The sequence below is a fragment of the Octopus bimaculoides genome, chromosome 4, assembly GCF_046866305.1.
Source record: "Octopus bimaculoides isolate indiv1 chromosome 4, ASM4686630v1, whole genome shotgun sequence".
NCBI classification, from domain to species: Eukaryota; Metazoa; Mollusca; class Cephalopoda; order Octopoda; family Octopodidae; genus Octopus; species Octopus bimaculoides.
Window position 1 is genome coordinate 126,736,161 of NC_142931.1, and position 25,674 is coordinate 126,761,834.

The 25,674-nt window shown below is 36.6% G+C and overlaps 1 protein-coding gene across 2 annotated transcripts in view; it reads right to left on the minus strand.

The window, feature by feature from the left end:
• The window catches only part of LOC106871549 (chitinase-3-like protein 1), a 108,393-nt gene that overhangs the window by 7,836 nt on the left and 74,883 nt on the right, over positions 1 to 25,674 (minus strand). Inside the window, exons 1-7 of one of the 2 annotated variants that reach the window (XM_089351420.1) lie at positions 22,420 to 22,678; positions 10,907 to 10,971; positions 9,288 to 9,470; positions 5,782 to 5,944; positions 4,511 to 4,604; positions 3,502 to 3,626; positions 663 to 789 (exon numbers count right to left, since the gene is read on the minus strand). In XM_089351420.1, coding sequence (XP_089207546.1) covers positions 663 to 789; positions 3,502 to 3,626; positions 4,511 to 4,604; positions 5,782 to 5,944; positions 9,288 to 9,470; positions 10,907 to 10,964 — 750 coding nt within the window. In that variant the 5' untranslated portion in view covers positions 10,965 to 10,971; positions 22,420 to 22,678. Of the gene's footprint in view, positions 1 to 662; positions 790 to 3,501; positions 3,627 to 4,510; positions 4,605 to 5,781; positions 5,945 to 9,287; positions 9,471 to 10,906; positions 10,972 to 22,419; positions 22,679 to 25,674 lie in introns of those variants that run through there. The other variant, XM_089351421.1, reaches the window with a different exon arrangement.

Below are 25,674 nucleotides of genomic sequence, written 5' to 3' on the forward strand. Positions count from 1 at the left end.
ATCATCATCATTATTATTATTATTATTATTATTATTATTATTATTATTATCATCATCATCATCATCATCAAGACGGTGAGCTGGCTGAATTGTTAGCACGCCGAGCAAAATGCTTGGTGGTATTTCGTCCGTACATTCTGAGTTCAGATTGCGCCGAGGTCGACTTTGCATTTCATTTTTTCGGGGTCGACACAATAAATACCAGCTGAACACTGGAGTTAGTGTAATCGACTTACCTCCTCTCCCGAAATTGATGGCCTTGTTCCAAAATTTGAAACCAATATTATTGTTCTTATTATGACGGCGAACTGGCAGAATCGTTAATACGATGGGTAATTTACTTAGGATTTCTTCCGGATTTACGTTTTGAGTTCAAATTCCGCTGAGGTGCCAACCGTTTTAATACACCATCGGAGGCTTATATTGTCGATAGAATTATATAGAGAGAAACAAAGAGATGTTCAAAATTAAAGGGAAGTAATGTAAATACTGATAGTAATTTTAATTGTTCTAACGGCAGAAATTATGAATCAGTTACACATCTTAAGATGGACACCTCTAATCTGATAGCTTCTACAGAATATGATTTATGATATTCTATGTTAAGGTAAATGTTTACTTCTTAACAAACTTTTTTGTTGTTTTTTTTGGGGTTTTTTTACCGTGTTCAGTTCACTCTTTTCTCCGGGTGGATCTTTGTGATGCCGCCACATTCCACTGTGATGTCCAGTTACTTTCTCCCATTGACCATGGTAGTTATAGGTCATCAGCAACATATAATCGACATAGCTAGAAATGACCAATAAAAAACATAAAAGTGTTAAAACATCAATAATTATATAAATGATAAAACATGAAAATAAATGAGATTTAAGTCTAAATATAGCAATTAAATCTAGTGGAGGAACCAATGTAAGATTTGTCAAAGAACGCCTGCTTCTAACTAATAGTTACGCGAAAGAGAATTTGAAGGGGAGAATCAGCACAGACTTCATTTGCAATATAATTCGTGTAACTATTTTGTATATATGCATTGACACCACTTAAAAATCATAGATATACAACTACCTATAAGTATACGGTGGGTGGATATTGTGTAAATATATAAATATGCAATATTAGTATGCTTAATTGTTGATTACAAAGTGGGAGCGCTAAGCAGTGATGTGTATAAGTGCAATGTTTATTACAAGTTCGAATATGCAAGTGACATATTCGTAAACAAGCTAGTCACAGTGTTTTGTCATGGAGAAAATTTCTCGCTGTAGACCAGTGGTCACCGAACTACGGCCCGCGAGGTCAGCACATCCGGCTCGCCGCTGCACTGTATATTTTGTGTAAGTACCTGCAATGAGAGTTCATTCCTGCAGCGATCGTGTTTTAACTTGCATTGCCGTGTTTAAATATTCACTTCACGAGAATGTTTGCTGAAAAGGAATTTGTCACTCGTACAAGTTACAAAATTGTGCATAAGATGACTGAGCGAGGAAAACCGTTTACTGACGGCAAATTCACCAAAGAGTGTATGATATAAGGAGCAAATAACTTGTGTCCCGAGAAAACCGATTTGCTTGGGAATATCATCTTTACATCAAGTCTGTGAGATTCGGATATGTGCGCACTAGGTGTAACATAACTATCTTATGGTTAACGTCACCTTCTTTGATAACATTTTGGTAAATAAATATGTTGGTTGTCTTTAGTTTTTGTGTTTCTCTGTATTGTATTAAACAAAATGGTTATGCGGCCCGCACTCGTCATTCTCTCAGTTATCTGGCCCGCTGTGAAATAAGTTTGGTGACCTCTGCTCTAGACAAATGATGTAAATACACCTAAACGACGACTGGAATAAAATAAGGGAGATTGTCTCTTATCAGCTCGCAGCGCCACCGTTCGGTTTCTGTGACTGAAGAGGAGATAGCCACTCCGAAATTCTTGCATTTCACAGTCTGGATAGGGCGCTGCGAGCTGACTTAGGTGTATTTAAACTATTTGTCTACAGTGAGAAATTTTCTCCATGACAAAATACGGTGAATAGCTTGTTTACGAATCCGAACTTGCCACTGGCATATTCGAACTGGTAATAACATTGCACTTAATTGTGGATATAGACATGGCTAAGTGGTTAAGATGTTCGCTTTGCAACCATAAAGTCCAGGGTTCGATGTCGCTGTGAGGTATTTTCGGCAATGCCGTTATATCATTTTCAGTGTGCCTTAATTCATTCTTGGCTTGGATGATTATATCATGTCAAAAAGTTAAAACTCTTTGCCACCAATACATACACAAACAAATCAAGCGCCCAAAAGTAAAGTGAATAACATCTTGTGGGTCGGTTGTGAACTTAAGAAATATATCCTGGTGATCGCTTTTATGAATCCAGAAGTGTTGAACTAGCATATATCAATAAAGACCTGGAAAAGAGACATTCTGCATACTACAAAAGGGTTATGGATGGTTACATCTCATGTAAGCTTGAAGTGAATGATAATATTAATTTCAAATTTGATACAAGGCCTGCAATTTGGGGGAGGGCGGTCGATTACATAGACCCCAGTGCTAAACTGGTACTTATTTTATTGACCTCAAAAGGATGAAAGACCAGCAATTTCAGGGAAGGGGTAAGTTGATTACATTGATCCCAGTGTTCAACTGGTACTTATTTTATCGATCCCAAAAAAGATGAAAGGCAAAGTCAACCTCGGCGGATTTGAAGTGAAGACGGACGAAACGCTGCTAAGCAAAGTGACTGAGAATATTAACAAGAAGTGTAACCTATCCTTGATTCGTGACCGCTACTTCACGTTAGAATTCAAACGCTAAGCTTTTGTAATCCAAGAGTAACAGATATTTTGCAATCTAAGATTATCGAAATATCTAATGCACAAATACAACAGGGAAGCTCTTAAAAGCCGAAGATGCAAACGCAAGTATTGTTTATACAGTTTTTTTTACTTGCAACAACATGTTGCAGTGTGAGGTAAGAATCGATGATATTTTTCTACAGCTGTTGATTAAGTGCTATGTTATCCACAGAAGAATGACATAATTGACATTTTCATTGCATATCCGGCGTTTAAGAGCTTCCGTCTGCTCATTTCTTGTAGGTCAAGCGAGCACTTAAAAGCTCCGGTGTTGGTTGGCGTGAAAAAGACTTGGAAAGATAGACAAAAGATAGCTTAACACATGTCTAAACGCACAGAGAACATTATATATGTGTGTGTGTGTGTGTAAGTATATACGAAGGAGTGATGAAAAGTTCCTGGCTTAAAGGTGTCGCGAAAGGCCTCGTTAGAAGCCTAATTTTCCAAGTTCTTTTACAAGGCTTAGAAAAACTGAAGGATCGCTGCAATAAGTATGTGAATCTGACAGGGGAATCTGTTGAACAAAATCATAATTAACTTGTCTATTTTCTTTTACCTGAAGCCAGCAACTTTTCAGCACCCCTTCGTACAGGTCATAAACCGTACGTGTTTATATACATGTGAACATAAATCTTACTTGATAATTTTATGGGGTTCATAAGATTTGTTGATATAGTATGATCCAGAAGCTGTAGCTAAAGTAAGCAGTAATTTATCTTGTCCTGTCTTCTCTGCTTCAGATTCAAAAGCTGTATATAGCCCCTGTAATAAGAATCAGACAAAAACTCTTAACATGTGTGTGTGAAGTTGAAAATGCACAGAAAATATGAAGACACGGCCGCCTACACTTTTTTCTACAAAATAGGGGTAGTTAATTCTGTTCAGGCTATATCATTAGCATTATCCTGCGATTGAGAATTTAAAATCACTTCTTTAACTTTCTAAGACATCTCAACGCTTCTAAAAGCAAACTTCGTTTGTTTGTTTACGTTTATCGTAATTTGAATTTAATATATATATATATATATATATATATATATATATATATATATATATATATATATATATATATATATATATATATATATATATATACATATATAGTTATGGTATATTATGTTAAGAACGTATAAAGCTTGTCCACCTTCAGATTTACCCTGTGCTATCCAGTATTATACGTACTTCCACTTTTGTTTTTGGGCATCCATCATGTGTGAATAGATAACTGAAAAAAATTGGAGTCAGCAAGAAGGAGTACGGTTGGGTATTTAATTTTTAATTACTACAATTGCTTTCACACAATGTAGTTCTTCAGGCGTGCAGGTACTTGATTATGCAACAGTTTCCCTGCATTATGAGAGTAAACAATTGTAGTGATTAATATATATATATATATATATATATATTAGCTTAGCAGTTTTTTTGTAAAAGAGGCTGGCTGAATAAGTGATATGAATTAGAAATATGTACTGGGATCGATTTGTTCGACTAAAACCTTTCAAGTCGATGCCCCAGCATGTCCGCAGTGAAGGTTACGATAAAACATTAACTACATATAGTTGAAGTAAGTCAATGTAGCAGCGAGACTTCCATTTGTTCAAAGCGAAATTGATCATGGTGTATGTAATGCAATAGAAAGTATTTACCTCCATCAATGATGTGAATCGATATTTGTCTTCAGGTGGACTCCCTCTGGTTGCAGGAAATTCCCAATCCATGTCAAAGCCGTCAAAATTGTATCTATTAATGGTAAAAGGTATAAGAGATTTATTTCTTTAATATAGTCAAAAATAGCACTGATTGTGTTTCACATGTTATAACACGAATGTCTGAATGCTTAGTAAAATAGTAATGGTTGCTTTTTTTTTACTTGGTTTGATTGAATAAGTTATATAGTAAAAATATAGTAAAAAACAAAGGAAACGTAACTCTAAATGTATCCGTTTATTAGTAGACTTGTAGACTAATAATAATAACTGCATTATTATTACCACAAATATATATATATATATATATATATATATATATATAGGGAGAATTCACAAAACACAAAAGACGAAGACAGGTGGTGTACAAAACAAACGGATGTATTAGTATAACGCTCGGGAATTGAAAAAGTCCACAGAAAGGAACACAGAAAGAAACAAGGAGAGAAAAAAAATGTGTGTGGTATACGTATATGCAAAGGCTTGGCTATGGTAACAAGTGTGCTTCCCAACTGAGGCGGTGAGCTGGTAGAAACGTTAGCACGCCGGGCGAAATGCTTAGCGGTATTTCGTCTGCCGCTGCGTTCTGAGTTTAAACTCTGCCGAGGTCGACTTTGCCTTTCATCCTTTCGAGGTCGACAAATTAAGTAGCAGTTGCGCACTGGGGTCAATATAATCGACTTAATCCTTTTCTCTGTCCTTGTTTGTCCCCTCTATGTTTAGCACCTTGTGTGCAATAAAGAAATAAGAAACGTTAGCACGCCGGGTGAAGTGCTTAGCGGTATTTGTCTGTCTTTACGTTATAAGTTCAAATTCTGCCGAGGTCGACTTTACTTTTCATCCTTTCGGGGTCGATAAATTGAGTACCAGCTGATCGACTGGCCCCCTCCGCAAAAGTTTCGAGCCTTGTGCCTAGAGTAGAAAGGAATAAGTGTGTTTCCCAACTTCATGGCTTTGGGTTTAGTCCCACTGCATAGCACCTTAGGCGAGTCTCTTCTTAAATAACCCAGGATCGACCAAAGCTTTGTGAGTGGATTTGGTTACTGGAAACTGAAAAGTCCCGTCGTTTATGTATGTATGTGTGTGTGTGCGTGTGTTGTGTACATGCTTATATGCATATATATATATGTAAACAGAGAGAGAGTGGGGAGGGCGTCTGGTAGAGAGTCATATTTAAATCTATATCATTAAGTCAATGGTGGTTCACTTACTTGCGTAAATATTTGATGACATTTTCTATCCAAATGCGGCGGTTTTTAGAACTGGCTACCATAGGTATAAAAGGCTCGGAACCAATAATCCAGCCACCCACAGCCAATAGGACCTTTAATTTGGGGTTCTTTCTTTTCAGTGCTAATGTCCGAGCGTAAAGACCTTAAATATAGAAAAAAATTATATATTTATTTTACTTAATTTATTTAACTGATATGGAGAACAAGCAAGACGTTTTTTTTTATTCTTATATCATCATAGAGCGGATTTCAACAAGAATAGATCGAGTTAGTCCTACACTGTGAACATTTGAATTATATTATCGAAGATAAAAGGTGGCGAGCGAGTAAAATCGCTAGCGGCATTTCGTCTGTCTCCACGTTGTGAGTTTGAATTCTGCCGAGGCCAATTTTCCTTTCATCCTTTCGGGATCTATAAAATAATTACCAGTCGAGCACTGGAGTCGATATAATCGACTTGCCTTGCTCCCCTAAATTACTGGCCTTGAGCCAAAATTTGAAACCAATATTATAGAAGATAGAATGATGCAGCTTCTTTCTAGTTAGATTAAGGACTTCGTATAAACCCTACATTTATCTCAGTAGTACATAAACGGCGCCCTGCGTGGGGTGTCTAGGTATTCTTTTATTCTTTTACTTGTTTCAGTCATTTTGACTGCGGCCATACTGGAGCACCGCCTCTTGTCGAACAAATCGCCCCCAGGATTTCTTCTTTGTAAGCCTAGTACTAGATTACGGAGGCGTAAAAAAACCCAGCATCGGTTGTCAAGGGATGGTGGGGCACAAACACTGACACAAATACATATATATAAATATATGTATATATACGACGAGCTTCTTTCAGTTTCCGTCTACCAAATCCACTCACAAAGCTTTGGTCGGCCCGAGGCTATAGCAGAAGACACTTGCCCAAGGTGCCACGCAGTGGGAGTGAATCCGGAACCATGTGGTTAGGAAGCAAGCTTCTTACCACACAGCCACTCCTGGTACAGATTTAAAAAAAAAAAAAAAAAAAAAAAAGCAATGTTATGGTTTAGTAAATTTTCACTAAATGAGCGCTTGGAAGACGGTAAGACCGTGTTATTCATCTTTTTATGCATGTAAGTATGTTTAATAAAACAACGCACGCAATTGCCTACGATAAATTTTTAACTGTAAATCAGATATTTTCAAAACACTCCATTTACGTTAGTAAATTTTTATCTATTCTCTTAGTGGACTATAAATTCAAAATGTCTGCTGACCACGGGTTTAGTCTTTTAATAAAATCTTTTTGGTAAGTAGTCACCATTGGTGTAAGCTTGCTAGCCATTTCCATTAATTCCTGGCTGGTTATGTGATCGGGTACAGACAGAGCCCGTCTGTTTCAGTAGCAATCACCGTCAGATTCTTCAAACTTTGAAGAGTATAGAAAATAACAAGATGCACACAACACAGGTTTACTATATAGTATACCTAAAGTGTATGAAGTAAAATATATCCAATAAAAAGATCTTTGAATTTCCACCAAAACAGCGATCAGGTCTACTTGGCATTGTACGTCTTCTGAGGGAAAAGCAGACCGAACCGGTGCTCCGTCAAGTCTCAGCATTTAATTATAAAAATGGTGTTTAGTTTTTGGGATGTGTACCTGCTACAACAAATAGGATGGTGTCATCCCTCAAATGATCATCCCTCTGATAGATAAATCTTTACTCACTAATACACATCTAACCAAGCGTCGTACTATGTACCCCACTATGCAGTAGTGTAGCTAGGGGCTGTGAGAAGGTGGTCCGCCCCAGACAACGACATTTATGGGGGTGGAATTTTGGGGCCTGATGTATAAACCTGTGTAGGTCTAGGGGCCCGGAGCCGCCACAAACTGGAGGGCTAGCTCAAGCGACACACACTCCAGCTATGCGACTACCCTCTATGTAACTTTTACGGCAGCTACAGCAACTCCTGTTCCTCTGAACAGGAAGATTTTTTTCCCGACTCTTTCTATGCCTATTTGAAATACATTCCATTCATGACTTCATCATCTAAATAGTTTGGGAAAGAAAAATCTCTCCAGAATATTCTCCACGTCTACTTGTTCTACTAAGTCGCCAACTGGCATGAATTCAAATTCGACAACTACTTCAAATTTGCCAGCACTGGTGGCCCTGCGACGGCCGAAGGCTAACACCATCTCAAAGTATAGGATTAAACAATACAAATATCAATAAAGCTGTACATCGCTGATGAGGCCAGAATAATCCCGAAACAACTTACCTTGTCTTTGCTAAGAAATGTAAATAATATTAATCATTGATTAAAATCGCTTCTGTTTTCTTTTTCTTACTACATACCTATTTCTGATTTCTTTTGTTAACACTTGCTGCATTAGATATTTTACCAATAAATTAACTATTGTTTTTTTTGGTTGTTTTTTTTTTTGTGCAGAGGTAGTCTCTGAATTATATGATACTTATTTCATCGACTTTATCATTGAAATGTGAAAGACAAATCCACCCAGACAGGGTCTTCACTAAGGGCATCTAAGTACTATAAGGAACCAATATTACAATGAATCAATACCGATTGTCCCCATCCAACAACTTTATACGACTATTTCTAAATTAGAAACATGACCAAAAATTTAGGGGAGAGGAATAATCGATTACAGCAGCTCCAGTATTTGATTGATGGTTTATTTTATCGACCTTCGAAGGATGAAATACTGAGTTGATCTCGGCCGAGATGTGAACTCAGAATGTAAAGAAATGAGACAAAGAGCGCAAAGAATTATTAATTTGATGCTAACCCACATTATTCATCATCCGTGCACAATAATCCTTCCTAATTTTGTTATAAGGCCAGTATTTTTGAGCGGAGGGGGCTAAGTCGATAACACAGACCCTAGTATTTGACTGATACTTATTTTCTTAACCCTGAATGATGGAAAGGAAAAGTTGACCTCGACAGGATTTGAACTTAGAGCATAAAGCCTCTAAACACTTTTTTCGACGTGTTAGCGATTCTGCCAGCTTGCTGCATTAATCCGTAAGCAATATGTTGTTGTTGGCACTCCGTCGCTTACGACGTCGAGGGTTCCAGTTGATCCGATCAACGGAACAGCCTGCTCGTGAAATTAACGTGCAAGTGGCTGAGCACTCCACGGACACGTGTACCCTTTACGTAGTTCTCGGGGATATTCAGCGTGATACAGTGTGACAAGGCTGACCTTTTGAATTACAGACACAGCAGAAACAGGAAGTAAGAGTGAGAGAAAGTTGCGGTGGAAGAGTACAGCAGGGTTCGCCACCATCCCCTGCCGGAGCCTCGCGGAGCTTTAGGTGTTTTCGTTCAATAAACACTCACAACGCCCGGTCTGGGAATCGAAACCGCAATCCTATGACCGCGAGTCCGCTGCCCTAACCACTGGGCCATTACGCCTCCACCCGTAAGCAATAATAACGAAGGTAATGAGAAAATAAAATAGAATATATGAATAAATTTACCTGTTCCAGGTGTAATGTCGTTCCAGTTAAAAGGTGTCAGGTTACGACCATCATCAGATATGTCAACGAATGCATATATGACGTGAGTACATAAAAAGGGATCGATATTTTCGGGTAAGAATTCACCAACGCCTGGCCGGGTCTGTGTAAAGCTGCTATAGTAGCAGAATACCTTCTTAGATCCTGGAAAGAAAAAAGAAGCGAGGGAGAAATAGAGACAGAGGAGGAGGGTCATATATTCATCCAAATACATATAGTATAAAATACGTATGAAGCACATTGCCATATATACAAGTTCATGCATACATACATACATACATACACTCACACTCAGATACACACACGCATGCATACATACATACATACATACATACATACATACATACATACATACATAATATATATATACATACATATATAGTCTACCCAGATTGCAAGTTCAGGTTTATACCTGTAATTATTGGCGCACTGGGGTATGTAACACACTGCCTAAATACCAATTTGGAAAATTAGGATCTCAAAACCAGAAAGGGGAATGCTGATTCGAAGACTAGAGATCCAATCCATCCCTGGAACTACAAAAATCTGTAAAACTTCCCAAAAGTTTATCATTTAAGTATATATGAGTATGTCTATATGTATGAGAAGACATACATAAAACAAAACATGCAAATCTACACATATACATACATACATACATACATACATACATACATACATACGTACGTACATACATACATACATACATACATACATACATACAATTTTTTTTGTCTTATATTTATTTTGTAAGCAAATAATACAATATTTCATACGCATCTTATAAGCATTTTACAATGTTTCTTTCTTTTCTGGAAACTCGCCGCGTACCGGCAGCACCGGTTCGCGAACCGCCACATTGAGAAGAACTGCTATAGTTAACACACCCTACAGAAATTCAAGCCGAACATTAACCGATATCATCCTCTCCGATCAAAAAGGAGTCGTCCGCTAAGTTCTTGCGTACTGTACTTCACGCATGTCCGAAATGTAAACAACAACGCGCTTATCACAGGTGTCATTTACCAAGAAAATGATAATCTGATATCCTTTACTCATATATACTTACACTGTGCGACACATATACACGCCATTGCATTTCATTCGCAGTAAAACCACAGACAAACAGACACACACACACACACACACACACACACACACACACACACACACACACACACACCGCATTGCACACATATACACACACTCTGTCTAATCTATGTATACACACACACACACACACACACAAGAGATTAAAATCTATTAAAAGTACTTTTTTTTTTATTTTGCAAATTTCCTGTCTCAAATTTCAGATGTCACCTAACGTCTCATAAAAACAGTCCAGTAAACAAAAAAATTATGATAAATTTAACTCTTTTCTAAGTCATGAGACTTCCCGTCAGTAAATTTTCTGATTCTTATACCAGTTTTAAACTTATAACCTCAATTTGACATTCACATCTTCCGCCAAGAGTAGCTAATGAAGAATTAGTTTAGAAAACTGTCGATTTGTTAAGCTAATTTTTGAAGTTCATCTGAATTCCTCAAGTCAGAGATATCCATCACCTTTTGATGCTTACCTTGGACTTGTGTAATGGATATACCCGCTATCAACAGCAGTGCAACTGGTAACTTCATACTGAAACTGAAATACATAAAAAACATAAGAGAAGAAATATTACAACAGTTATAAGCAATAAAATTGCAACTAAAATACTATTAAAACAAATGACAAACACAAAAGTAGAAAGAACATTATTGTTCATCTGATGCTAGTTACCTGATAGGGGAATGATGCGGGTGTGCAGAGAGACGGCATTTATCTACTTTTTTCAGTTCACAGACATCGAGAAGGGCTTACCTTGTTTAACCCACCATCCTTCCTTATAAGCTGCAGCCTCATGAATTTTAGCGTATGCCTACTCCCCATAGACGTATTTCTATTATTTTGTATTACTGCTGTCAAAATAAACTAACTTTGACTATGTTCTGTGTAATTCTAACAATATTTTGTTATCCTATCAGTAAGCAAAGTTTTGGAACCTGAAATTCATCACAATATATTTCAGCAATGCGGAAATTTAATTCATCAAAGTAAGTACTATTACAATCAACACATTTTTGCTAACGAGTTACAAGTTTGTTTATTCCGGTAACATAAAAATCTGGAATTCTGGAGCTGATGAACTCTTTGAATGCACTTTTAGTATCGGTTTGATTTTTGAACTCCTTTTCTCGCAGGAAACCACCAAGGTGCTTGAAAAAGTGGTAGTCGGTAGGAGAAAGGTCTGAGGAATTAGCTGGATGGGGAAGAACTTCGTAGCCAAGTTGCCTCAATTTCTGGAGTGTCATAAGTGAAACATGTGGTCAAACACTGTCATGAAAAATGATTGACCCTCTTCTGTTGACCAGTCTTAGGATATTGTTTTGAAGACACCTACATCCACACCACGCTGGTTTCTCAGGCAATTTGGGAGGATACTGGAGAGCTGTAAGCCCTTGAAACCAAAGCTATTGCAGTATCTGGTCCTGTATTTGGATGGCAATGTTGTTTGTATAACTGTCAATGCCAAAGTTTGGTACAAGACCTTCAAGGATCTTCCAGATGTATATAACTACATATCTGTTCCATCCTCGTTCTAAGGAGTGGAGTAATAACTTTTTCAGCCTTTCCCAGTAAATATATCGGATCAGCCAGTATATCTTTCAAACGTCGCTTCCGCAACCACCAGTCATCCTTCAGAGTCCCAGAAAGACGGCTTGTCACATCTCTGGCCCCTCAAAGATCAAGGGACCCTATGTGATATCAGGGGGAAAATAATAAATCATCCAGGCCCATATGTTAATGGGAGTGGCCGTTGCAAAATCTGCATCACGGAGAGATCCAAAATTCTTAAGGACTTTACTAAACCTGGCGCGTTAAATAGTCGTAAAGAAGTTTTTTGTAAGTGTCCACTTCAAGTGCTTTCTACTTGAAAATTGGATCTCTCCGTTTGCTGATTAGACTTTTTCGGGTCTATAAGGGTTGTTTTATCCTCTGCTTCAGAGGAGATAACCCGTCCTTATTAACGCTTTTATATGTCAAGACTTAAATCTCGATTTCTGAGCGTTTCCTCACGTCCGCGACGTAGAAAGTTTAATTCTTTTGTCGTTGTATAAAGTCTGACGAGCTGTCCACAAGACTTTGGCTTTGTGGATACGAAACCTTTGGTAACTCTATTCTATTCTTTTATTCTTTTATTTGTTTCAGGCCATGCTGGGGCACCACCTTTAGTCGAAAAAAATCAACCTTAGGACTTATTCTTTGTAAGCCTAGTACTTCTTCTATCGATCCCCTTTGCCGAACCGATAATTTACGGGGATGTAAACACACCAACATCGGTTGTCAAGTGATGGAGGGGGACAGACACAGACATACAAACATGTATGTATATATATATATATATATATATATATATATATATATATATACGTGTGTGTGTGTGTGTGTCTGTGTGTGTGTGTATGACGGGCTTCTTTCAGTTTCCGTCCGCCAAATCCAATAACAAGGCTTTGGTTGGCCCGAGGCTATAGTAGAAGACACTTGCCCAAGGTCCCATGCAGTGGGAGTGAACCCGGAACCATGTGGCTAGTAAGCAAGCTGCTTACCACACACCCGCTTCTGCGCCTATGTCCAAAATTTTTATTTTTGTTGTAATAATTACTGTTCTATTCTTTAGATTGTGCTTCTCTTCTGATATATATATATATATATATATATATATATATATATATATATATATATATATATATATACACATACATACATACATACATTTATATATATATATATATATATATATATATATATATATATATATATATATATATATATATACATACATATGCACATACATGCATTCATACATGTATGTGTATAGACCATACACACACACACACACACTCACTATTCATTTCAAATCTGCAGACGTTTCAATGTTGACTGCACATAGATTAATATGCATATGTATAGGAATTAGATACGTGCTTTAAAAGTATGTGTATACATATGTCTGTACACAGTTTTAAAGTACTTGTGTGTTTGGTGTTTATGTGTGTTCGTGTGTGTGTATGTGTGTATAATTCAAATAAGTTGACCTAGGAACAGGTTGACAGAACTTTAATGTCACGGTTGTATAGCCACTGAAAGGCAAAATATCTACGTGAAAAATTGTGTAATGGCTGCGGCTTTCAGGAGTATAGACAAGTCACGAGCTCGGTTTGAATACTGCGTTGTAAATGTTCGTTTTTCAGGACCTTTATACATATATATATATATGACGAAGGGAAATAGCCCTGAAACTCGAGTCGCCTTTATATATTTATATTTATATATTTGATCCTTTATATTGAACACTCAATATTTCATCTACATTCAATACTTTCTTTCATGGTGCCATACATTTTTATTTTATTTTATTTTATATTATATATTGTATATTATATTATATATTGTATATTCCATATTCTATACCCCACATTGGTTCTGCAGGAATATAAATAGAACATAAAAAACAGACAGTGTTGGAACTCTTTTAAACAAAATAATATATATATATATATGTGTGTGTATGTGTGTGTGTGTGTGTGTGTGTGTGTGTGTGTGTGTGTGTGTGTGTGAGTGTGTGTGTGTGATATTGGTAATTAGTAGGGGATTTCTCCAAATGTTTGGTTGTTTGCTCACAGTTAGGTATTCAAAATAGGTCATTCACTGGTTAGTATATAAATCCAGTAATAATTCTCATATGATAAGAATTCAGAGATAAATATTCTGTTGTATTATTCTAAATATAATGCCTGTAACCATACAGGTTTCCTGGATCATTTAACATAAATAGTAATAATAATAATAACAATAACAATAATAATAATAATAACAATAATAATGATGATAATGATTATTATTATTATTATTATTATTATTATTATTATTATTACGAATAATAAGGATTATTTTGAAGTAGTATTAGCATTACCTTTAATTCCTTTTGATATATATATACAGCCTCAAATAGACCTACATTTGTTTCTCCAGCATCGATTAGTAATCGTTGCAATCGCAAACTTACTATAACACCGGTGCAGTTATATATATTCTTTTATTATTTTATTTGTTTCAGTCATTTGACTGCGTCCATGCTGGAGCACCGCCTTTAGTCGAACAAATCGACCCCAGGACTTATTCTTTTGTAAACCTAGTACTTATTCTATCGGTCTCTCTTTGCCGAACCACCAAGTTTCGGGGAAGTAAACACACCAACATGGGTTTTCAAACGACGGTCGGGGGACAAACACAGACACACAAACATATACATATATATATATATATATATATATATATATATATATATATATATATATATATATATCCGACAGGCGTCTTTCTGTTTCTGTCGGCGAAATCCTCTCACAAGGATTTGGTTGGCCTGAGACGATAGTAGATGACATTCGCCCAAGGTGCCACGCAGTAGGAGTGACCCGGGACCATGTGGTTAGTAAGCAAGCTTCTTACCACACAGCTACTCCTGCATATATATAAGACGTTTTCATAAACTTCGAGACGGTGTAAAATCAGTTTGTTTGTTTGTTTTTGTTTTTTATTTCTTTTGTGAGGAGAAAATGGATTTCGAAATAAACAGAGTTATAAATAAAAGCGTTTAATAATAGAAAATATGGATGAACACATGACAGGCGTTCTGCCGTTGGACCACAGCAATTCTCTCGAATTTCTCTATCCATTTTAGATTTTTTTATTCAAATGTAGTTAAACGTCATGAGAACTTTCAGAAACTTCGAGAGAATGTGAAATAATTCCTTTTTTGGAACGACAGATTTGAACGCAAGCACGCACACACACACATACACACACAAACACACACACACAGACACACACACTCATACATATACACACGCTCACAAGCAGACTCACACTGACACATGCACAAACACATACACGCCTACACACATATTTATATCCTTGAAAGAAAGAAAGAAAGAAAGAAAGAAAGACTAAGAGAAGATTGGTGCAGGTGTACCTTAGACAAATTTATTGTCACGCTTTTGTAATACTAGAGATAGCTTCAGGTCAAATGTACGGGATAAAGTATTAGACTTTTCAAATCATATCAGATATCAGTGAAATAATAAGTGCAGAGGAAATCAACTGAACCAGAAACAGACCTATATTCTTTTATATTTCTTCCAATAACAATGAGCAATATGTTTATTTAGGTCACCTCTTTCTTATGGATTCTTTATATAGATGCCTCATCAATTTTCCGGCAATTAGCGTTCCAGCATTTTGATGATCCGTAAATAGGTATGAGCAATGTTTCTCTATACAATGGTGTCTGGTTTGGGCATAGAGCAAGACATTTTGAAAGAAGCGGGTTAGCCGATACCATCGATCCAGTACTTGACTGGTACTTTGTTTCATCGACCTTCGAGAGATGAAAGGCAAAACTGACCTCTGCAAGATTCGAAATCAGAACGTGAAGAAGTGGAACAAGTAACGTCTTATTTTATTTTTGTGATTTTTTTTTTTAGGCACAAAGTCAACAGTTTTATGGAGAATTACCTCAGATTTTTTAGGATAAGAGATTTCTCTGCAAGCCTACATTTCTCCTGAACAGGACGCCAGTTCCTTCCATGGTTACACATTTACAGCTGAGTGGACTGGAGCAACGCGAAATGAAGTGTTTTGTTCAAGAACACAACGCGTCTCCCAGTCCAGGAATCGAAATCACAATTTTACGATCATGAGTCCAACACCCTAACCACTGGAACACGCACCTTCTCGTATATATGTGGCGTGCTAATTAGGTTTTATGGTGGGTTGCTATCGGATGGTGTTTTGGAGGCCATTTTGTTGATTAAGTTTAAGGTTATGTAATTGTTTACAATTTATTCATATACGTAAAACCTTCTAAGCAAGTGTGCATATTTAGGAGTGTCCTTTTTGTTAGGTATGTACAGGATATGTTAGCTTTTTGTATTTACTTTTGGTTTTATTGGATTTAATCCTTTCCTTTGATGATGTCATAGTCTAAGGCACAGAGTTTATTATTTAAAATCTTAGTTATTGGGTGTGTCAACTTTTTTGTAATTTTTTAGGAGTTCATAAAGATTGTACGTAGCGAGCGAGTATGATTTAGCTCTAGGTTTCTCAACCATTTTTTAATCTATGGACCTCTTTGATTACTGTTTTATTCTGGTGGGCCCCCATTGCTATTAAACGTTTAATAACTAGTTTTATAGAAACTTCTTTCAAGATTCCTGTTTGGTTTTTTCCCATAACATCTATATACGTACAAGTGATAGCCAGGATCTGTACATATGTTTCATGAGGACAACCCTCAGATTAAAATCTCTTCTGTATACTATATCAGCTTAAAAGTCGCCCTCAATGCAAACCTTTGAGCTAGATCCTGCGGAGGGCTAACTGAGCTTGGGCCCAAAACTAAAGAGAGCTAAATAGCATTACTATACGTCAATAATGACTATATTCCCCGGTGGTGTTTGATCAGAGGTTAAAGACAGATGAGAATTAATTCTGTAATACAATCATTATATCGTTCTAGTCCCAAATTGAATTTCAACTGTTGGCCAATCTGTCCCAAAATTCTTATCTCGACGTAAAATTAACGAAGTGAATGGCATTTATCTCCCCCTTGATCTTTGACGTCATCTGACAAATGCCAACCAAAAGGGCATGGATCAGCCAAGCATTACCTGCTAGAAATAGCAACCCAAATGCTTTTAAATAAGATCCCAATGCTGGATCTTCAAGAACCAAATGAAGGATAGATTTTTCAATCCTGGGATCATCCTAATTCCCAAAAGATATATGTCTAAGTAGAGCAAATATAGACTGAGATACAGGGGTCCCAGGTGGACAGACAGAATTTCACGTTTATTAATATAGATGTGCGTGTGTGTGTGTGTGTGTGTGTGTGAATGTGTGTGTGTGTGTGTGTGTGTGTGTGTGTGTGTGTGTGTGTGTGTGTGTGTGTGTGTGTATGTGTGTGTGCGTGCGTGCATGTATGTATGTATCCGTATATTACTTTCATTCCCATACTTGCCTGTAAACAAGTGAGAGATCCGGTTTGATCGTATAAGAAATATGTCTATTTAACTCAATGAAATTTCAAAATAGACATTGAATATGTGTGTAGGTGGTATCATAATGTTCCCGAACTATTTATCTATTATATAAAAGATAATGTCTGAGTGTTCGTGTGTCTGTGTGTTACTTATAGACTCGAAAATTACTGGACAGATCCTAATGAAATTTGGAACACAAAATCAAGCCTAGGGAGAAAGGTAATGTCGTATGTTGTTTCATACAATTTTGAGGGGAACAGAAAAGGAACAGAACCCCCCGTGAAAATTCATATGCTTCAGATTTTGATGAAATTTGAACCAGAGATATTAGAAATAAATTTTAAAATATACCCAAAATTTCCATTTCTTTGGATGATTCTAAGACCTCCCTAATGGCGGCTTAACCTCCAAATTTTAGTCATTTTTCATGGACGAAAATTACTGAATGGATGCTTATAATATATGGAACTTAGGTTCAATGCATAAGGGCGGGTATAAAGCAGTAAGTTTGGTTTGAATTTGAGGGGGCTTAAAGTAGCAGAACCCCCATGAAAATTCATAAATATCCGATGTTGATGAAATTTCAACCATAGATAATTGACACAAATCAAGGAGTATTCCCAAAGTTTCCTCATGAGGATTCTAAAACTCCCTAAAGGGAGCCTTAACTCCCAAAGTTTAGTCATTTGTTTATGATCCAAAACAAGGTCAAAAGTACTGAATGGATCTTTATGAAATTTGTAAATTACATTCTATGCATAAGGGCGGATGTAATGCAGTATTTGTTTGTAAGTGGGGGCAGGGGGGGTATAAATGAGGCCATAACCCCCATGAAAATTCATATATTTTTGCTGTTGATGAAATTTTAACCACAGATACAAATGAATATTCCTAAAATTTCAACTTCTATTGGAGGCTTAAACCCCACAATGGAGGCTTGAACCCCACAATTTAGTCATTTTTCGTAAGCCAAGACGAATACAATTGTAGTCTTGGAAGCTGTAGAATCACCCGAGGATACAAGATGAGCGTTATTTGTAATTCAATGGTACAACAGTGTAAGAGTTTGCTTTGAGATATACTTAGATTGTGATTTCTGCAATGTAGTGCATAAATTGTCAAGTAAAGGAGAGGCATCTTTGCCTCCACTGTTTCAGTTGAAAAGTGTTATTTTGAGTAAAGTTATTTGGTTGCAGATCTCCTTTGAGTCATTTTATTATCACTGGGGCAGAGATAGTCCCCAGATGATAACATTGATTTCAAGGCCTTTCCAGACAAGTGATTGGTCATTCAAAGAGACTTATTGATTGCAAATTTATTCTGTTCAGTTACCTATCGGCATAGTGATCATTGGCAAACTCCAGAGGTGATACTTTCATTTCCCCTTAGCCCTCACGTCACACAGTAGCACGCCAACGTGCTACAGAACTAGATATTTGAATAACCCACAAACGGCTATTTCAAAATATAACGTTTCACACACACACACACACATTGAAACTGAGAGTTCTAATGTGTGTGTGTATGTGTGTGTCTGTGTGATTTATTAGAAGTTTGATTCGGTTCGGCTCAACTTAAGGTTTTGTGAGCTCGTAAAACGGACCTAGGTAACCTAAGCCTGACGAACTAGGTTCGTTTTATGAGTCTACCAAACTTTAAGTTGCATAGATCCGAATCAAACTGTTATTAAAATAATCCTTTCTACTATAGGCCCAATGCCTGAAATTATTGAGAGGGGGATATTCGAATACATCGACCCCTGTGCGCAACTGGTACTTATTTCGTCGAGCCGAAAGAATGAAAGGCAAAGTAGACCTCGGCGGAATTTGAACTCAGAACGTAGCGGCAGACGAAATACTGCTAAGCATTTCGCCCGGCGAGCTAATGATTCTGCCAGCTCGCTGCCTTAGCTGTTATTAAAATAATATATGTAACTGCTTCCAGACTGATTGTCACTTTCGTTTTGTTTGTCCACTCATTAGTATATATGTGTGTGTATATGTGCATACATGCGTACATACATGTACCTGTCAACAAATCTTAGCTGATTCATACAAATCTGGGGCCCGACGGAACATATAAAATAATGGAACTTACAAAATAACTTAAATACTGTCAATGCGCAGTTGTGAAATGGAATTATAAAGCAAGATTTTAATCAGTACAGTAACACAAATGAAACGTTTACTAATGTTGTCAATGCCTTGAGTTCATATTCGTCAGGCAGAAATTAAATACAAAATTTAAAAAAGAACTGCGTTTATTTACTCGTATCTGAACTGGTTTACTGACGTTAGTAATACATGATACGCAAAAGTATATAACCGCAACGAAATGTATTTCATGGTTTCGTGGATCAAGGAATGGTGACAGGCAAAATGGGATTCTTGAGGAATTGAACACATAAAAGAACGTTAAAAATAATCTTTTCTACAAAAGGCATAAGACCTGTAATTTTAAGGGAGAAGATTAGTCGATTGCATCGACCCCAGCGCTCAATTGATACTTATTTTATCGACCCCCCCCCCCCCGAAGGATGAAAGGCAAAGTCAGCCTCAGCTGATTGCAAATTTTGGCACAGGGCCAGCAATTTTGGGGGAAGGGGTAAATCGATTACATCAACCCCGGTGCTCAACTGATACCTATTTCATGGAACTCGAAAGGATGAAAGGCTAAGTCAACTTTAGCGGAATTTGAACTCAAAATATAAAGACGAAAGAAGTGCCGCTAAGCATTTTGTCCGGCGTGCTAACGATTCTTCCATCTCACCGCCTTAGGAATATCAAAAATAATTATTTCCTCTAAAGGCACAAGGCCTAGAATTTGTGGGGAGGGGTATAGGCGATTACATCGATCCCGGTGTTTGACTGGTTATTTTATTGACCTCAAATGATAAAAGGAAAAGTTGACCTCGGCAGAGATTGAACTCAAAGACGAGTGAAGTGCCGCTACGCATTTTGTTCGGCGTGCTAACGAATCTGCCAGCTTGCTGCCTTAGCAACGTTAAAAGTAATAGCAACAAAGCATTTAGAACTACGTTCTAAGCAAGTGATTATCCTGAATGTCACAGATTTCTATTTCTGTCACTCCAAAAAAATTTAATCAAATTAAAAAAATTAATAATAATAATAATAATAATAAGTTGTTTGACCTTAACCAGTTGAGCATGTCCCTTGGTGGCTGACGATATGTGCATCTCTGATCACGAGCAGAAGTAGTGGGGGAGCATCATAGCCATGTGTTGAGAGGAATTCTTTGGAGTTTGAATAATTCACCTTTGGAAACATGGGTGTTTTGCTCAACATCCTTAAACAAACCTTATTCAGGGACCTTTTGAGCGGGATGGGCTACTCGACTTGTAAAAAATTCTAACTGGGCCCCACCTGCGAGATCATGCGCTGTTTATCTTGATATGAGATCATCATGTTACATGCATATGGTTGTGATGCATGTGCCTGGTGTACCCTTATCAGACGGGTGGTCATGATGGGTATATTGGGCTTTGTATATTTTACCTTAGTGTCACTTTGATTGCATGCACTACTCTCTCACTCAATAATAATAATAATAATAATTTATTTCATTATTGCCTACAGGGGGCTAAACATAGAGGGGACAAACAAGGACAAAGAGATTAAGTCGATTACATCGAACCCAGTACGTAACTGGTACTTATTTAATCGACTTCGAAAGGATGAAGGGCAGAGTCGACCTTGGCGGAATTAGAACTCAGAACGTAACGGCAGATGAAATACCGCTTAGCATTTCACCCGGCATGCTAACGATTCTGCCAGCTCGCCAATAATAATAATAATAATAATAATAATAATAATAATAATAATAATAATAATAATAATAATAATAATAATAATAAAAGGTCACAGAAAACGAGAAAGCAACCATACTCTGGGATATGCCAATACACACAGATAGAGAAATTAAGGCAAATAGACCAGATATAGTTGTCAAAGATCATGAAGAAAAAAAATGCTTTCTAATTGATGTATCAATACCAGCAGATGACAACGTCTCTCTAAAAGAAATGGAAAAACTTTCAAAATACAAAGACCTGGAAATAGAGGTAACTCGAATGTGGAATCTAAAAACAGAAACAATTCCTATTATAGTAGATGCCTTAGGTATAATAAAAAAATATTCAGACAAATACATAATAAAAACACCAGGACTTACAAATATATATAACATACAGAAAATTGCACTACTGGGCACTGCACACATCCTACGCAAAACACTTTCAATACAGTAACCATAAGAGCACCACAGCAAACCACAGCACACACCCAAGGCGCACAGAGCTGCGCTCGGTAGTGAAGTGAAAGCACGTTATAAAAATAAAACTACTGAACAATAATAATAATAATAATAATAATAATAATAATAATAATAATAATAATAATCTGAGTCAATTTTAATTACTTAAGTCACAAATGGCACTTAGTGACGGCATGAATGTCACAGAATCCCATTTCTGTTACCAATTTCCAAATTACCTATTTCTGCCTCAAATGACTCCAAATGAAGGTATGTAAGCCAGAATCCGATTTCTACTACTCCCCAAAATATTCTAGGTTTAATTTACTTATTTCACAAATTACTCTTAGTGAAGGCATGAATGTCACAGAATCCCATTTCTGTTGCACTCCACCTTCCAAAAAAATATTCTGTTTACGTTACTATTTTTTCTTTTCTTTTCACAAAAGACCTTCAGTGAAGGCATGAATTTCAACGAGTTTTATTTCTGCTTCTTTAAAAAAATATTCTGGGGCCGTTTACTTTACGTTTGTCATAAATGACATTTAGTGAAGGCATGAATGTCACAGAATCCTATGTTCTGCTTCTATTATGATTATATTATTCAATCAAGTAAATAAATAAAGTGAGGCCAGATTTCACTCCTAACGGAAAAAGAAACAACGTTGTGTTTACTTACATCAGATTTCCTCACTGGAAGAATAACACAGTGATTCTTGTAAATAATTTGTGATTCCTGAGTGTCTTCAGCTTAGTTTCTCACTTCACAAACTGCGTTTACTGTATCAGTGCAACAATTTAAGGGCCGTATGGACCCTACAGGCGTTGTCATTCGTTGATGAAAGCTTTTATAGTAAAACAAAATTACAAAAATATACACATGCTTTTCTTTCAAGTTCACTAATTTCTGATCTGGATCAAATCCAGCGACCACCCTTACGTCATATGATTTGAAACTGTATAAAAAGAAAATGAAAAATTTCAAAAAAAAAAAACAGAAAGCCATGATGAATAACAAAAAGATAAAAATATATATATATATATATATATATAAAATCAACGACAAAATACACAATACGCAAAAACCCCTCTGAAATAACAATGAGAGCAGCAATGAAGTGCAGAACAGAAGGTAATAAAAATAAATTAGTAAAATAAAAAAAAAAGTAAAAATAAAACAAATAACGATAAAACAAAGAACCAACGTTTGGCAGTGAAAGATTTGAAATAAATAAGAGAACAAGCTTGTATAAGCAACAACGAAGATGTCTGGAATTTTCGACACGGAAAGAATCAATACGTTTGGTATGTGTATTGGGATTAAGACTGATTTTACTGTCTTTCATTTGTACCTTTTTTGATAGGAAGAAAAGCAAGGGGGTGGAGAAATAGGGAGATTGACAAGGAGGAAAGAAAAAAAATAACTACGGTGTGGTGTGAGAGTTGGAGAATGGACGGGAAGGGACGACAAACAGGTAGAAGTGAAAGTTAGCCGGATTTCTTTCCCTTTTTTTTCTGCTTTTTTTTTTTTTTAAAGGGGTTTCTGGCAAAGAAATGGAAAGACAAAACAAAATGAGATGAGAAAAGACAGTGATGAACGATGATGCGGTTTGCCGAGTATGTTTAATGTGTGCACTGAAATAATGCCATCAACGGCGTCATAGAGGAGGGGTAGGTGAAGTGGGAATGTGTAGTGTAGGGGCGGTGGTTTTTATGTGTGCGCTGATAGAGTGAGAGATAGCGAGATAGATAGATAGATAGATAGATAGATAGATAGATAGATAGATAGATAGATAGATAGATAGACAGGTATACACATATATATATATTTATATACATACACACACATATATATATATTCATATATACACATGAATATGTATAAATATGTGTGCATACTCATATGTATTTATATATATATATATATAAACACACACACACATATATATATATATATATACATATATAAACATATATATATATATGCGCAGCTCGGAAACAGGCGTTAAGGACCAGCTACGTGAAGTGCAGAATTGACAACACTACCAATAGTGACAAATGCAGAATGTGTAGTGAGAGGGGTGAAACGGTGTGGCACATCGTTAGCAAATGCCCAAAATTGGCACAACGCAAATACAAAAGACGTCATGACAATGTGGTAAGATTGATCCATTGGGAGCTCTGAGGAAATCACCGCCTACGAAGAGTAAAGACGTGGTGTGAGAAAACTCCAGAAGGAGTCACCGAAAATGAGAATTACAAAATCCTGTGAGATGCAATGATCTAGTGCGATCACCTGACCAGACATCGGAAACCGAACATTGTTGTGGTGAATAAAAAAGAAAGAGCATGTATGATAATACGTAGCATGCCTCGGTGACAACAGGATCAATGTGAAAGAAGAAAAGATAAACAACTATGACGATTTGAAATGGGAAATACGAAGGTTGTGGTCAATGAAGAGTGTAGACGTGACACCAATAGTAATTGGTGCACTTGGAAGTATCAGCACTCAACTACCAACATGGCTGAAAAAGATCGGTGCAAGTGTGAAGGTAGAACAGCTACAAAAATCAGCATTGCTTGGAACTGCAAGAATTCTTCGCAGGGTTCTTGAAGCATGACAAGTGTCACCTTAGTCTGCTGGCTGTGGACAGCTGATACTTTCCATCATACCCAGCAAAATAAGCTGTGAGTTTTCATATAATAATAATAATAATAATAATAATAATAATAATAATAATAATAATAATAATAATAATAATAATAATAATAATAACAACAATAATAACAAGAAATCAATCTACCTAACAAATACGAAGCAAGAAATCAATCTACCTAACAAATACGAAGCAAGAAATCAATCTACCTAACAAATACGAAGAAGAAGAAGAAGAAGAAGAAGAAGAAACAACAAAAGCTATAAAACAAATGAAATCCAAACTAAAACTAGAACAGCAACGGACCATGATAAAACGATGGCAAGAAAAGCCCCTACATGGTAAATACTGGGCTAAACTAAATGCGAAAGAAATAGACAGAGAAAAATCCCAGCAACGGCTGAGAAGCTCAGGACTCAAAGCAGAGACTGAAGGATTTTTAATTGCTGCACAAGACCAAAGCCTCCCCACCAGAAATTACCAAAAACACATAATGAAAAGAAATATAACAAGTAACTGTAGAATATGTGGAGATGGACAAGAAACAATAAATCATATTATCTCTGGCTGCCCAGTCCTGGCTAAGAAGGAATATATTCACAGACACGACAGAGCTGGGACCTATATACACTGGAAGCTATGCCAACATTATGGAATAGCAACAGAAAAAAGATGGTATAAACACACGCCAGAAAAGGTCACAGAAAACGAGAAAGCAACCATACTCTGGGATATGCCAATACACACAGATAGAGAAATTAAGGCAAATAGACCAGATATAGTTGTCAAAGATCATGAAGAAAAAAAATGCTTTCTAATTGATGTATCAATACCAGCAGATGACGACGTTTCTCTAAAAGAAATGGAAAAACTTTCAAAATACAAAGACCTGGAAATAGAGATAACTCGAATGTGGAATCTAAAAACAGAAACAATTCCTATCATAGTAGGTGCCTTAAGTATAATAAAAAATATTCAGACAAATACATAACAAAAACACCAGGACTTACAAATATATATAACATACAGAAAATTGCACTACTGGGTACTGCACACATTCTACGCAAAACACTTTCAATACAGTAAACATAAGAGCACCACAGCAAACCACAGCACATACCCAAGGCGCACAGAGCTGCGCTCGGTAGTGAAGTGAAAGCACGTTATAAAAATAAAACTACTGAATAATGACAATAATAATAATAATAAAGCGAAACGGGTTGATTACTACCTAGCTCAGATACCAGGAAACCCCAAAATGGCTGAAGTTCAAA